Source organism: Perognathus longimembris, chromosome 3, assembly GCF_023159225.1.
Source record: "Perognathus longimembris pacificus isolate PPM17 chromosome 3, ASM2315922v1, whole genome shotgun sequence".
Classification (NCBI taxonomy): Eukaryota; Metazoa; Chordata; class Mammalia; order Rodentia; family Heteromyidae; genus Perognathus; species Perognathus longimembris.
In genome coordinates, this window is record NC_063163.1 from 80,300,509 (window position 1) to 80,315,525 (window position 15,017).

The 15,017-nt window shown below is 45.9% G+C and overlaps 2 protein-coding genes across 5 annotated transcripts in view; one reads left to right on the forward strand and one right to left on the reverse strand.

The window, feature by feature from the left end:
* Kctd10 (potassium channel tetramerization domain containing 10) overlaps positions 1–4,235 on the reverse strand; it is a 32,760-nt gene extending 28,525 nt beyond the window's left edge. For both annotated transcript variants that reach the window (XM_048342790.1, XM_048342789.1), the window contains exon 1: positions 4,167–4,235. In XM_048342790.1, the coding sequence (XP_048198747.1) occupies positions 4,167–4,169 (3 nt within the window). In that variant the 5' untranslated portion in view covers positions 4,170–4,235. The remainder of the gene's footprint in view (positions 1–4,166) is intronic.
* Positions 4,236–4,562: 327 nt separating this feature from the next.
* The window catches only part of Ube3b (ubiquitin protein ligase E3B), a 40,676-nt gene continuing 30,221 nt past the window's right edge, over positions 4,563–15,017 (forward strand). The window contains exons 1-7 of one of the 3 annotated variants that reach the window (XM_048342791.1): positions 4,563–4,989; positions 8,828–8,930; positions 10,746–10,927; positions 11,358–11,478; positions 13,050–13,109; positions 13,912–14,016; positions 14,886–14,982. In XM_048342791.1, coding sequence (XP_048198748.1) covers positions 10,767–10,927; positions 11,358–11,478; positions 13,050–13,109; positions 13,912–14,016; positions 14,886–14,982 — 544 coding nt within the window. In that variant the 5' untranslated portion in view covers positions 4,563–4,989; positions 8,828–8,930; positions 10,746–10,766. The remainder of the gene's footprint in view (positions 4,990–8,827; positions 8,931–10,745; positions 10,928–11,357; positions 11,479–13,049; positions 13,110–13,911; positions 14,017–14,885; positions 14,983–15,017) is intronic. The other 2 variants (XM_048342793.1, XM_048342792.1) reach the window with 2 other exon arrangements.

Sequence of the window (15,017 nt, forward strand, 5' to 3'; positions counted from 1 at the left end):
CAAGTGGCAAGAGTGCTTGCCTCGTATACATGAAGCCCTGGGTTCAATTCCCCAGCATCACATAAACAGAAAAGGCCTGAAGTGGACACTGTGGCTCAAGTGGTAGAGTGCTAGCCTTGAGCAAAAAGGAAGCCAGGGACAGTGCTCAGGCCCTGAGTCCAAGGTCTAGGACTGGCAAGAAAAAAAAAAAAAAAAAGCTATGACAAGCAAGTGAGCGAATGCAAAGCCCTAAGTTCATGCCCAGTACCAGCAAAAATAAAAATTTGAAATAAAAGTAAAACTGATATCCAAAGCTGAGAATCAGTGGTTCACTCCTATAATCCTAGCTACTCAAGAGGCTTAGATCCAGAGGACTGAGGTTCAAAGCTTGTGTAGGCAGTTAAGTCTTTGAGAATCCATCTTCAAAATATCCAGCAAGCTGGGCACTGGTGGCTCATGCCTGTAATCCTAGCTACTCAGGAGGATCAGAGCTAGAAGTCACAAATTCAAGCTAGCCTGAATAGGAAAGTCTGTGAGACTCTTATCTCTAATTAATCACCAGAAAACTGGAAGTGGTGCTGTAGCTCAAGTGGTAGAGCACTAGCTTGAGCAAAAGAGCTCAGGGATAGCACCAAGGCCCTAAGTTTAAGCCCCACAACTGACCAAAAAATAAATAAATAAAAATCCAGCAAAAAAAAAAAGCATGGTTCAAAGACCTAAGTGCCAAAAACAAGCTGGGCAAGGTGAGGCTCAGAGTTCAAACCTTGGTACCAGTAAAAATAATGAAAATAAAACAACAAAAAAATTAAAAAAAAAAACTAATGTCTGGGTCCTACACATTAAAATTCTGCTGTCAGTGGGAATATTGGGAGTTTGGCCTAGGCAACAGAAATTTTAACTTCCACCAGGTAATTCTAATGTGCAGCCAATATTGCAATGCTTTGCTCTAAAAAGTTCTGTAACCTTTAATTAGGCTATAATCAACTCAGTGGTTTTGAAAAGGCTCTTAGACTTCTTGCTCTATTGGCCCATGCATTAAAAACAAACCAAAGCACCATAAATAAAATCAAACCTCATTTCACAGTTTCAAGTCACAGGCAGGAAGCTATTGTGTAAAAATAAAAATCAGCTAAAGGGCCAGGGACCAATGGCTCACACCTGTGATCCTAGATACTCATGAGGCTGAGATCTGATTATTACAGTTCAAAGCCAGCCCTGGCAGAAAAATCCATGAAACTCTTATCTCCAATGAGCACTAGCTATAAGCAAAAGAATTCAGGGACAGGGCTGGGGATATGGCCTAGCCTAGTGGCAAGAGTGCTTGCCTCATATACATGAGGCCCTGGGTTCGATTCCCCAGCACCACATATACAGAAAATGGCCAGAAGTGGCGCTGTGGCTTAAGTGGCAGAGTGCTAGCCTTGAGCAAGAAGCCAGGGACAGTGCTCAGGCCCTGAGTCCAAGCCCCAGGACTGGCCAAAAAAAAAAAAAAAGAATTCAGGGACAGTGTCAGAGCTGTGAGCTCAAGCTTCACGATGGACAGGAAGGAAAAGAAATCAGCTAAGGGGGGAAATCAATGACTTGCAGACAAAGTTGGGCATGGGTAAGGATGATAGGAACAAAGATGCTACATCTGTAATATTTTCTCATGTGTAAGTGTGAGCATATATGTGTACCTGTGCACAGACGGAAATGATTAAGAGTCCTGTGCACCTGTATTGCAACCCCAGTACCACCACTTTCTTCCTGATGTTTGGACCTGTAATTAACCTATTGGTAAAGCACTTGGCACCTACCTCTTAGTTTCCCTTAAATCCCTCAAGCTTTAAGACCAGCTGTTCCCAGCCCAGGTTACTAGTCACTTGGGTATGCATTAAAAAATGACAGTGCCATTGTACCAGTGGCTGACACCTATAATCCTAGCTACTCAGGAAACAGATCTGAGGATTATGGTTCAAAGCCAGCTTGGGCAGGAAAATCTTTGAGACTCTTATCTCCAATTAAATTACTGAAAAGCCAGATGTGGTGTGTCTCAAGTGATAAAATGCCAGCTTTGAGTGGAAAAGCTAAAAGACAGCACCCAGGCTCTGAGTTCAAGCTCCCGTGCCAGCACCAAAAACAACAACAACAAAAATAAGTGGGGAAGGGGGTCGCTGGGAATGTGGCTTAGTTGTAGAGTGCTTGCCTAGCATACATGAAGCCCTGGGTTAGATTCTTCAATACCACATAAGCAGAAAAAGCAAGAAGTGGCGTTGTTGCTCAAGTGGTAGTGCTAGCCTTGAGCAAAAAAGCTCAGGGACAGTGCCCAGGCCCCAAGTTCAAGTCCCAAGACTGGCAAAAAACAAACAAACAAACAAAAGCAGCTGGTATCTGCCTGGGCTAAACCCCAGATCAATTAATCAGACTCCCAGGGAGGGGGAGGAGCAGTAGCTGGTGTTTAAAAAGTTCTTCAGGTGATTCAGATGCATTGCTGGGGCTCAGTATCACCGAGTTAAATAAGGTGTTTGTGAAACTAGCTCTTGGTCCAAAAACCACAAGAGATGTGAGGGAAAACCAGAGCTCGGGGGTGGGGAAGGGGGAGGAGGTTCTTACTGCAGGGAAGTTTAACAAAGATTGCACTGAATGCAGGTATAACAGTTTCTCAAACTGAGGGTACTACTTTAACTCAGAAAAGTCTGTTCCATATCAACCAAACCAAACCACATCAACTACCTAACTGTAGCAATATTCTGCAACCACAACTTGCTTATAAGACACTGATTCCTAATGGATGCTCTTCTCTTCTGGTTAGCATACAACATCTCTAGCCTATTTAGCTCAGTCTGCATTGTCACCAATCCCACTTTTCACGGAAGAAAACAAAGAATCAAAACCGTCAGGGCCGGCTGGGAATATGGCCAGTGGTAAAGTGCTCGCCTCGTATACATGAGGCCCCGGGTTCGATTCCTCAGCACCACATATATAGAAAAAGCCAGAAGTGGCGCTGTGACTCAAGTGGCAGAGTGCTAGCCTTGAGCAAAAAAAAAAAGCCAGGGACAGTGCTCAGGCCCTGAGTTCAAGCCCCAGAACTGGCAAAAACAAAACAACAACAACAACAAAACTATCAGGGCCCTCCCCATTCAAATAATTGAACCTCTTATTTCACAGCCCAAATCAATAAATCACTAATCTCTGCAAGGAACACACACCAATGGGCTCCCCCTCTTCCACCACCACCACCCCCCTCCCCGCCCCCGTGGCAAGGCTTTGAAAATCTGGTCATTTTTAACTAGCACCCAGGGGATATTTGCTGCAGGTCTGAAGACCGTGGTTAGGAGAACCACCTGTTTAGGCAGCCTCCCTTCCCTAAGATGGTGAATTTCTTTTGCCCAAAATGGAAAATCCAATCCAATGCAGATTTAAGCCAGTTTTCTTCAGCTTGGAATTGATCTTTCCCTGCGTCTACTTAGGCGAGTGATCAGTGGAGAAGAAAGAAGCTCTATTCAGGCTGATCTTTGGTCATCTACACCCAAAGACAAAAAGCTATTCAAGACCTCAAGCCAACAGAAAGCTTCCCAGAGATGAGACTGCGAGGTGAGCCAGCCTGAGGTGTGGCCACCCACTGGCCTCGAGGAAAGTGACTTAGAAAAGGGAGCCAGGCGGCCACTTGCGTGGCCAGGCTCGGGACGAAGGTACCCTGACCTTAGACGGCTGGCATCCCTTCCCTGGACTCCAAGCACGGAACTCTCACTCGTCTGCAGGCTTCCAAGACGCCAAACGCTTTGCTCCAAGGATTCTCACTTCACCCCCTCATAAACCACCATTCGTCTTCACCATCCCTCAAAACCCTCACTTTTCACCCAATGTCTGAACTTTCCACTGTTGTCTCTTTGTTCTCACCATCTTCCACTCAAGACTTACAGACCCTCCAACCCCTCCAAAACTCCTTCCAGGACCCCACCGGCCAAGGAGACTGGGAGACAGACTGACAGACAGACACAAACACCATTTCTCCACTCAAAGCCCTTCTCCACCCCCCCCCCCTCCCATTTCCGGCGTCGCCCCCGACCCGTCCCCCACCCACAGCCTCCCCCTCACCGCCAGACCCCACGGCACTCCGACCCAGCGGCCACCACCCTTTTTATTCGACCGCAGCCAGGCTCCCCCGGCCGCCCAGAGCCCCAGCCTATGGGCACCGCCCTCCTCACCATGAAAAGCCGGAGGACGCCGGAGTCTCCAAGTCCCGACTGAGAGGCAGGAAACTCCCTGCTTGCCGGAGCCGGAGGCGGAGGCGGGGCAGGGGGTGGGACTTCCGCTGTTCTGACTTCACTTCCGCCCCGCACAGAGCACCCTCTTAAAGTGTCCTTACCTATGGAACGCTTTCTTTCCAACCTTCGCGGCTAGTGATGTTTCACCTCCTCCCAACTGGGTTAGGAATTTCGCCCTTTCCTGAATGTTCTCATTTTTTTCAGCTTCCGAGAAAATGGGGGTGGGTGGAGGGACCAGCTGCAGAGTGTTTTTCTTTTCCAAGCAAATAAGCTCTGCGGAACTGTTGTTTCCCCAAACCGGAAACTTGGTTTCCAGGCGGAACCTGCGCAGCGAACACCCGGGGCAAGATGGCGGTAGTGTTTCGTCCGCTGCCCCGGGGCTGGCAGATTTCGGGGATACTGGGCTGAGGCGGCAGCTGTGGCTCGGACCCCGAGCGTGGGGGCCTTAAGCGGATAAAGGGTAGCGAGTGGGCAATCGGGTGAACGATCCTTCGAGTGGTGGGCGGAGGACTCTCAGGGCGGTGGAGCTGGGACCGAGTTCGTGTCTGGCCCCGTCCGAGTCGCTGGCATTCGACATCCAGGCATCCTCTCTCTGAAGCCCTTTTCGTCTCTTTTCATCCGTGAGGCTGTAGGCCTTAGTATAGGACTAATGCTGGGCGAAAAGAACTTGTCGTTTTGGTTGTTAATCCTGAGGAAAGACGCTGGGCATCTGAAGTCACCTGAACTGGAGTTCGAATCCTAGTCTCTCGCTTTGCGACCTCGGGTGAGTCCACTCACCTCTCTGACCCTGTTTCTTCCTCTGGAGACTGGAGTCATTAGGTTGTTTCCCAGAGTGTTTTAGTACAATGCTGGATGCTCACTGTTTAATAAAAGAAAGACTTGATTGTAATTTGACTCCAAACGTAGTCTCTTGGGCAGTCGTGCATTCTCAGCTCTTTGTAATACCTTTTAATGGGGGAACTCTGGGGCTTGGTCTGTTGTATTACCAATAAATAATTGCTTTGGGGTTCCAATTCAGAAGGGGAGAGAATTCTGACAAGGCTTGTTCTCTCTCAGCATTTCATTTTCCCCGTCCAATGTGGGATCCATGATAGATAACCTTCCAAATAGGCTGTAGCTTTCAATAAATGATAGTATTACTGATGGTTTCTCCAAGTCATGTTACCCATTCTAGAGTTTAAGATTTTGGACTGACCTAACAGGATAGAGCTCTTGAAACAGGGTTAAGTGTCTGTGTAGGATCTGATACATTGTCTGTCCTTAAATCTCACCAGAAAGAAAAAAAAATTACACTTGTCATATATGGCACCTCATTTTAGGATGATATTCCAGATTGTCCAGCGTCTTTTTTTCCCTCCCCAAAGTCTGGCTATGCAGCCCAGGCTGGCTTCAAACTACCAGTCCTTCCTCCACCACCTGAGTGCTGTGATTACAAGTGTGCAATGCCTTGCCCAGCTCTGTCATTTGTTTTTCTTAAAGTTGGCCTTCTCCAGAACAAGTTAATGTTTTGAAGCAAATCTTGTTGGAATATAGAAGTAAATAGAGAGTTGGGATCCTGTCTTGTTAGTATTAAAAGTTTGGCCCTGCCACTTAACCAATGGTCTAACTGTGTGGTCCTCTCACACAGTTGCTGCCCTTATTAGAGGCGATTACTTAGAAAAGTCACTTGACACTTAGGGACCTCCACTCATTTCCCTTTTCAAGTGATTGTTGTTACAACTAACCTCCCTTTTGTTTTCCAATCTTTCTAGCTGTAGAATTTTATTCCTTTTAACTAAATTGTGCTCTCTATAAGGACAGTAAAGGTCACATGTCGTATGCTTTCTGATATCCTTTGTTGCTAATTTCACATTTAATCTCCATCACAATGTGTTTTTTTTTTGTTTTTGTTTTTTTTGGCCAGTCCTGGGCCTTGGACTCAGGGCCTGAGCACTGTCCCTGGCTTCTTCCCGCTCAAGGCTAGCACTCTGCCACTTGAGCCACCGCGCCGCTTCTGGCCGTTTTCTGTATATGTGGTACTGGGGAATCGAACCTAGGGCCTCGTGTATCCGAGGCAGGCACTCTTGCCACTAGGCTATATCCCCAGCCCCATCACAATGTTTTGGACACTAAATTCAGGTCCAAGAATGGTAAATGCTTCACCTGATGCTTTTAGTAACTCAAGAACATAGGTACTGTTACTATCCTCAACTTACAGATAAACTGAGGTCTAGAATAGTAGATAAATTATCTTGGTGAAATGAGAGGTAGAGTCAGGATGAAAAAGACCCAGTGCTACTTTTTCTAATTCAATGCATTTTCTGATTCAGATTGTCTTTGATTCTCTGGCATTTAGCCAAATAGTAGTTAATAGTGATATGTCTTATTCAGTTGATGACTGTAATATGCAAGCAAAGGAAGTATCTAGGGAAGAACAAGAAAAGCTATAAAGCATAGATTATTACACACTGTAAATTGAAACCAATACAGAATATTGCTTCAGGAATGCTCATCTCAAGGAAGGGGATTGTATTCTAGGAGAACCCCTGGGAGAAGTAAGTTTTGAGATAGTCTTACACATATTTAGGTATAATATACAACATATTTTTCTGTTGGGAAGAAGTTTCCTCTTGTGATCTCCATGTCATGCCCCCACAAACCCCAAAAAGGAACACATTATGGAGAGAGAATATAGTTTTGGGCTCAGGGCTTGAGCCCTGCTCATATGCACCTCTCAGGAGCTTGTAGCTGTTCTACTGTTGGAATAGGACCAGGGACTCATAGCCCAAGCACTAGAACAGATAAATCTTAGTCTACTCAAGAATAGAAAAAAGTTCAATGGAATGTCAGTGAGCCTAAGAACCTTAGTAACTACTTATGTAAGCTCTAGAAAAAGGTTTTTTTTTTTAATTACAAATTTGTGTTCATAAGAATAATGCAACTGGAGGCTGGGGATATGGCCTAGTGGCAAGAGTGCTTGCCTTGTATACATGAGGCCCTAGGTTCGATTCCCCAGCACCACATATACAGAAAATGGCCAGAAGTGGCGCTGTGGCTCAAGTGGCAGGGTGCTAGCCTTGAGCAAGAAGAAGCCAGGGATAGTGCTCAGGCCCTGAGTCCAAGCCCCAGGACTGGCAAAAAAAAAAAAAAAAGAATAATGCAACTGGGTTGGGAATGTGGCTTAGCGGTAGAGTGCTTGCCTAGCGTGCATGAAGCCCTGGGTTCAATGAGTACTACATAAACAGAAAAGGCCAGAAGTGGCGCTGTGGATCAAGTGGTAGAGTTTTAACCTTGAGCAAAAAAGAAGCTCAGGGACAGTGCCCAGGCCCTGAGTTCAAGAACCAGGACTGACAGGAAAAAAAAAGAAATTTAAAAAAATGCAACCATTAGTTAGCCATATTAACTGTTCTGTCAGCACCTCAGTAGGAACTTGATACACATCATCCCATAGTCCTCATGATGGGCCTCTGAACAGCTAATTAAAGAAAGACTAGCTAGGCACCAGTGACTCTTGTAGTTCTAGCTATTCAGGAAGTTGAGATCTGGAGGACTGTGATTCAAATCCAGCCTGGACAGAAAAGTCCTTGAGACTCCATCTTCAAAATAACCAGCAAAAATCAGGGCTAGAGGTATGGCCCGAGTGACAGAGTGCCAGCCAAGCAAGTATGAGACCCTAAATTCAAACCCCACTATCACATACACACACACATACACACACACACACACACACACACACACACACACACAGACTATAACTCAACTGACAGTGCTGATAACCAGGAACTGGCTCTGCCTCCAGCTGTGTGACTCTAAAACAGCACTTCTTCCTGTGCTAGGTCAACTTACTATGTACTTTCTGTTGCAAATTTAGAAAATAGAAGCAAGGACTCAATCCCCCGACCTCAAAAATGAGCACTCTTCCACCTCCTGACTCCACAGTGTTTCAGATAGAACCAGACCTCACACTTGACCAGTCTTCACACATTAGTGTATTTTACTGCAGTTTTTATTCTATGTGCACATTCAGTTTCCTTTTCCATTAGATAATTGGGAACATGTTGTATCATAAGCAGCCCTTCTTTTACTTCTAAGGCACAAGAGTTTAACATTAAAAATGTTAAACACTGCCAGGTGTCAGTGGCCTCACATCTGTAATCCTAGCTACTCAGGAGGCTTAGATCTGAGGATCAAAGCTTGAAGCCAGTCTGGGAAAGAAAGTCTGTGAGACACTTATCTCTGTTTAAGCACCAGAAAAAAAGAAAGAAAGAAGCCAGAAATAGAGCTATGACTCAAATGATAGAGTACTAGCCTTGTGCACAAAAGTTCAGTGCCTAGGCCCTGAGTTCAAGCCTCAGGACCAGCACACACACATCACAAAATTAAACATTATCTTCAGTCATCTCTTTTTGCTTATCATATCTAGCTTTAATTCAGTAACTTATTTGGGATGATTTTCAGCCTTTTTCTGAAATTGCAAGTACTAGAAAAGAGTCTAAACAGATGATATATTAAAGCAGAGTTTGTTTAATCATAGCATTAATTACTTGTGCTAAGATAGATCATTCCACATCTGTAAAGCTTACCCCTAAATCTGGAATTTTTTTTCCTTCTGCTTCTATCAGGAAGCACAAGCTCCTCTGAAGCGTGAAGCTGTCCTCCACCACATTTCCTGTGGGAGATTACTAATGCTTACCTAGCAATCCTGCTACACAGGCAGGTCCTCAGGTGAGCTGTCCAGACTCAGGAGGGCCAGCAGTTGGGTGGAAAGACTGAAAGCCAGCTGCCTTTTTCTTTCCCATGGCTAGACAGGCTCTGTTCATTTGTTTTGGAAATACTGAGGATGTGCCTTAGTGGTAGAGTGCTTGCCTAGCATGCGTGAAACCCTGGGTTTGATTCCTCAGTACCACATAAGCAGAAAAAGCTGGAAGTGGCACTGGGGCACTGAGTTAAAGTCCCAGGACTGCCCCCCCCCCCCAATTTTTTTTTTTGCCAGTCCTGGGCCTTGGACTCAGGGCCTGAGCACTGTCCCTGGCTTCTTCCCGCTCAAGGCTAGCACTCTGCCACTTGAGCCACAGCGCCGCTTCTGGCCGTTTTCTGTATATGTGGTGCTGGGGAATCGAACCTAGGGCCTCGTGTATCCGAGGCAGGCACTCTTGCCACTAGGCTATATCCCCAGCCCCCCAATTTTTTTTTAACTGATGATAAACCAACATGTATTTGTTGACAGGTGGGAGTCACTGCTGAGTAGGGTAGCAGAGGTCCCTGGCTGTGGTCATGTGGTAGGAACCTATCATGTGAAGAAGAAGGTTCGATATGCCTGTGTGAATTTTGAGTGAGTTATTTTGGTAAAAAGATGCTTTTTCTAGGAATCAGCATATGGCTCAAGTGGTAGCGTACTTGCTTAGTAAGATGAGTCCCTGAGTTCAAACCCCAGTACTGCCAAGAGAAAATGAGAGTGAAAGCATAGGGAGAGATGGTTTTCCAAAAGTCTAGAGTTCTAAATAATTAATTTCCGTGTTTTGGTCAGCCAGGCAGATTGTGTATTTTGGTTTTTTTTTTTTTTTTTTTTTTTTTTTTTTTTTTTTTTGGCCAGTCCTGGGTCTTGGACTCAGGGCCTGAGCACTGTCCCTGGCTTCTTCTTGCTCAAGGCTAGCACTCTGCCACTTGAGCCACAGCGCCACTTCTGGCCATTTTTTTTCTGTATATGTGGTGCTGGGGAATTGAACCCAGGGCCTCATGTATACGAGGCAAGCACTCTTGCCGCTAGGCTATATCCCCAGCCCCAGATTGTGTATTTTGGAAAGAATGACAAATTTATGAAGCCCCTAAAGAAATCATCTCAGTATGGAGGCTGCATGGGTCGATAAGGTCTGTCTCTGGCTGCTAACCTAAGCCATCCTTGGGGAAGAAGGACCGTTACTTGTGCTTAGATGATCACCACACAGTGTGCTTTAGAGCTTCTGTCCAGCAAACCACCTGTCTGTGGATATGAGCAACTGTGCTGCAAAATCCACCAGTGTAGGAGCAGTAAGGATTTGGGAACAAGTGATACTTGAGTTGGACTGCCCTACATTCTGAAATCATGTACAGTACCTTTTGCTTTTTGAATGTTAAAATGGCCACTAGGGGAAAAAAGGCAGATGCTGGTGGCTCACATAATCCTAGCCACTCAGGAAGCTGAGATCTTAGGATCCCAGTTCCCAGCTACACTGGGCAGACAAATCCTTATCTCCAGTTAACCAATGAAAAGCTAGAATCTGGTATTGCTCAAGTGGGAGAGTGCGAAGCCCTGAGTTCAAGCCCCAGTATAAAAAAAGAAAGAAAGAAAGACTGTTCTGTGTGTGTGTGTGTGTGTGTGTGTGTGTCTGTGTGTGTGTTCAGCACCACATACAAGCTTTTTGTTCAGTGAGTGGATGACTAAGATAATACTGACTCTGAATACCTGGTACTGGGTCCCTGCCACCCTGCACACTCAAGCCCCTTTCTGTGGATGTTTTTTACCCACTGGTCTCCATTAGCTCTTTGCTGTTTGCCTTGTAGGATTTGTGCCAGCTAGCAAACATGTTCACAGTATCTCAGACCTCACGAGCGTGGTTCATCGATCGAGCCCGGCAGGCCCGAGAAGAACGGCTGGTGCAGAAGGAGCGGGAGCGTGCAGCTGTGGAGATTCAGGCCCATGTGCGCAGTTTCCTGAGTCGGAGTCGCCTGCACAAAGATATCAGGTAGGCGCAGGAATTCTCTTGCTCCTTAGTAGTAGACAACAAATGCAGGTGGCTCACACCTGTCATTGTACCTACTCAGGAAGCTGAGATCTGAAGATCATGATTCAGAGCTAGTCTAGGCAGAAAAGTTGGTGAGACTCTTATCCCCAATTGAAGCAACAAAAAGATAGACATGGAGCTGTGGCTTCATTGTGCCTTGAGCAATAAAGCTCAATGACAGTACCCAAGCCCTGAGTTCAAGCCCCAGGACCAGCACACATGTGCGCGCGCACACCACACACACACACACACACAGCATCCAGGTCCTGAGTTCAAGCTTTAACTGGCAAAAAGAAAAAAGACGAATAAGTTTTCCCATAGAGTGCTTAGCCTTCCAGCAATTGTGAGCTCCTAATCAAAAACACCTTTTCTTTAACCCTTTTCTCCATAGAAGAGAGATTGATGAGTTTTTTAAAGCAGATGACTCTGGATCCAGTAAAAGAAGTGCACTTTGTATTTTTAAGACTGCCAGAAAACTGCTGTTCATATTCAGAATCAAAGAAGATAATGAGGTAAGTCATAAGAATAAACGTACACAGTACTCCCATATACCATATTTCCAGATATAAACTCTTTTATCCTTATAGTACCTCTGCAAGGAGGTACCCTTACACTTGGGGCTGGGAATATGGCCTAGTGGTAAAGTGATCACCTCGTATACGTGAAGCCCTGGGTTCGCTTCCTTAGCACCACATATATAGGAAAAAGCCGGAAGTGGAACTGTGGCTCAAGAGGTAGAGTACTAGCCTTGAGCAAAAAGAAGCCAGGGACAGTGCTCAAGCCCTGAGTCCACGCCCCAGGACTGGCAACAAAAACAAAACAAAACAAAAATACCCTTACACTTGTCCCCTCTCTTTCCTTGGGATCTGCTCTGCAGAGCCTGAGCTGGGCTTTGCTGTGCAGCCTGGGACAAAGTACTATGTAAAGTAGGAATCAGAACATTTAGTGGCTGGCAGGTTCAAGGAAGCTGTGGATTGCTTCTTCCTATGTCCAATGGATGTCTTTGCTCATCAGCTCCCATGGCAGAAGACCCATACTCTGCTTTTTTTAAAAGAGATGTTGGAGATCTGGGTCTTTATGCTTGATGTTCTAATGTGTAAACATTAGTGGCTAATTTGATTTTTCTTTCACATCTTACAAACCAACAAAACATACCAGTCTGTATTTGGGGGATTAGAGTAACTGGAAAATGTATCCCTAGGGAGGCAGTGGGCCTCTCAGTGCTGAGGATACCGTGAGGTCCTGCAAGGAAACAAGACAGACAAGTGTGTACTCTCATGGCACTCCTAGCCCAATAGGAGAGGGAGTCGAACTCAAGAGCACATTGTCATGAAGATAGGTACAGACAAGCTCCACTAAGCGGGAAAACTCTGGGGCCACACACCTTTCAGGGTGCATCTGGGGCTTCTGTAGCCACAGTGCCATTGGTTTGCCTGCTTCCATTTTTCTTTTTTGTGTCAGGACCAAAGCAGTGATACTGTGAAAAGTGGCTCAGAGTACCACAGCCGTGGGCTGTGAGCAGAGCTCAGTGTCCTTCCTGCTTATAGCATGACAGACTACAGAGCACTGGTTAGCAGACAACTGCCAGGCTGCAGGAATCCATGGCCGGTTTTCCAAAAGAAGCCCCATGCTGGATTTCTGTGTGGAATACACACATTACTAAAACACATCTGGAAGGCTCATCTGGCCTACAGGCCACCAGTTTGAGGCCCTGTCTTTAGCCTTCTGGTCCTCAACTTCCACATCTGTTTGTTTTGTTTTTGTTGTCAGTCCTGGGGCGTGGACTCAGAGCCTGAGCACTGTCCCTGGCTTCTTTTTTGCTCAAGGCTAGCACTCTATCTCTTGAACCACAGCGCCACTTCGGCTTATTTCTATATATGTGGTGCTGAGGAATCAAACCCAGGGCTTCATGTATACAAGGCAAGCACTCTACCATTAGGCCATATTCTCAGCCAACTTCCACCTCTATAAGAAGGAACTGTGACATGACTCACCTGGCATGTTGCCTGCATGTGGCAGGCCCTACCACACACACCTTCCCCCTGTCCCCTTTCCCACGTTTCGACCCTTTTTGTCTCCACAGCGGTTCGAGAAGTTGTGTCGCTGCATCCTCAGCAGCATGGATGCTGAGAGCGAGCCCAAGGTGAGTGGGTGAGGAGCCAGGAGCCTTCCCCCAGCCCCGAGGGCCAGTGGCTTCCGCTCTGAGAGTGCCTGCTGAGCTTAGGACTTTAACTTACACACCTGTGCAAATAAGTCATGGTTGCACTGACACAAAAGTATGTGCAAATGATTCCTGGATCCTCTCCAAGAAGCTGTGTTCTGTCTGTGCAGATATCTTTCTAGACTCATCTTTTTTGTTGTTGTTTATTTATTTTTGAGATTCAGGAGTCTTGGCTAGATAAGTGCTCTGCCATTAAGCCATGCCTGTAGCCCTTTTTTACACTGGTTATTTTTGAACTAGGTCTCAACTTTCTGCATGGGTGCACACTTAGACCCCGATCCTCCAACATTTTGCCTTCTGGCTGTAGCTAGGATGATAAGAACATGACACCTCACCCAGTTTCTTTCATTGAAATGGAATCTTAGGGTTTTTTCTGTCCAGGCTGGCCTGGAACCAGTCTTTTCAATCTCAGCCTCCTCTGTAGCTGGGATGACAAACATGCTTCACCATACCCAGCTATAGGTTAAGGAGGGGTCTCACAAACTTCTCCAATCCTCTCGGTCTCAACCTACAGGTAGCTATAATTAGAACATGAGCTACCAGCATCTGACTTGGGCTCCTCCTCTTTGGATTTAGTGTTAAAAAGCACTACTTCCTGCTTATTCATCCCTTTTCCTCCTTTCCTTATTGTACAATGGTTCTAAATAGCAGGTCTAGTTCCAGTGGTCAAACCATGTGGCGTGTAGTAAGGTCCTGTAACCACTCCTCTTTGTCCTGCTTGTAGGTGTGGTACGTGTCCCTGGCTCTCTCCAAGGACCTCACTCTCCTGTGGATTAAACACATCAAGGATGTTCTGTGGTACTGCTGTCAGTATCTTGAGCAGCTCAAGGTAAAAAGAGAAAAGCAAAATCTGTAAATCTCATTCTCATCAGACAGATTTTGTGGATATTTTCAGAGTTCTCATCCTTCCTCACTGTCTATGCCTTTGTTGATCGATCAATAACCATCTAGTAAGGGGTACCTGGCTGAACCACTGTTGGGAGAGAAAGCTAGAAGCTAGTTTGATGTGGTCATTCTGAGCCCCTCTTTGCTACCATATGTGGAACTATGGAACATACTTACAAATATCAATGCTAAGGAATCCTGTCTTCCTTCTTGTTCTTTTGGTATAGTGGATACTTTTTATTGTGGTATTTATGCTGTTACCAAATTTGCCTCTTCTGTTACAGCTTTTCTTCCCCCCCTCCATTATTTTCTTCCATGTATATAACGTACTTGATCATAACCCCACCATCACCACCACCATTCATCCTTTCACCTCCCCAACTCCCCCCCTGCAAACAGTGGTTACTTATCATTCTAATTAGAGCAATAATTAGAAATCAAGGCACAGAGAGGTGAAGAAACTTGCCCAAGATGACAAGCCCAAAGTCAAAAATTCTGAATCACTGTCAGGCTCAGCAGCATTTCTTGCTCTGTGCCAACTGTGTCCAAACACACAGACAGATACAGGCACATATGGCCAGCCTGCTCACATGATTTCTGGAGAACGCTCACTTCTCCCTTCCCAGGAACATTGGCTTCCTTGGCTAAGTAGTGGTAGACAAAAGCCTGTGGTGGTACAACTCCTGCAGTGGAAAACGTGCCTCTGCACCCTGCCTCAGTGACGCCAGTTCATGCAGGGAGGAGAGTTGTGGAGGGATGCTTCTCTGTGTGGGGATGGAGGGTGTGCTCTAATCCTCCCTTTGTTGTTACCAGCCTGAAATCTTACAAGACTCCAAACTCATCACTCTGTACCTCACGATGCTTGTCACCTTCACAGACACTTCAACATGGAAAATTCTCCGTGGCAAAGGTCTGTGGGACCCATCTCAAAATACCTACATGGGG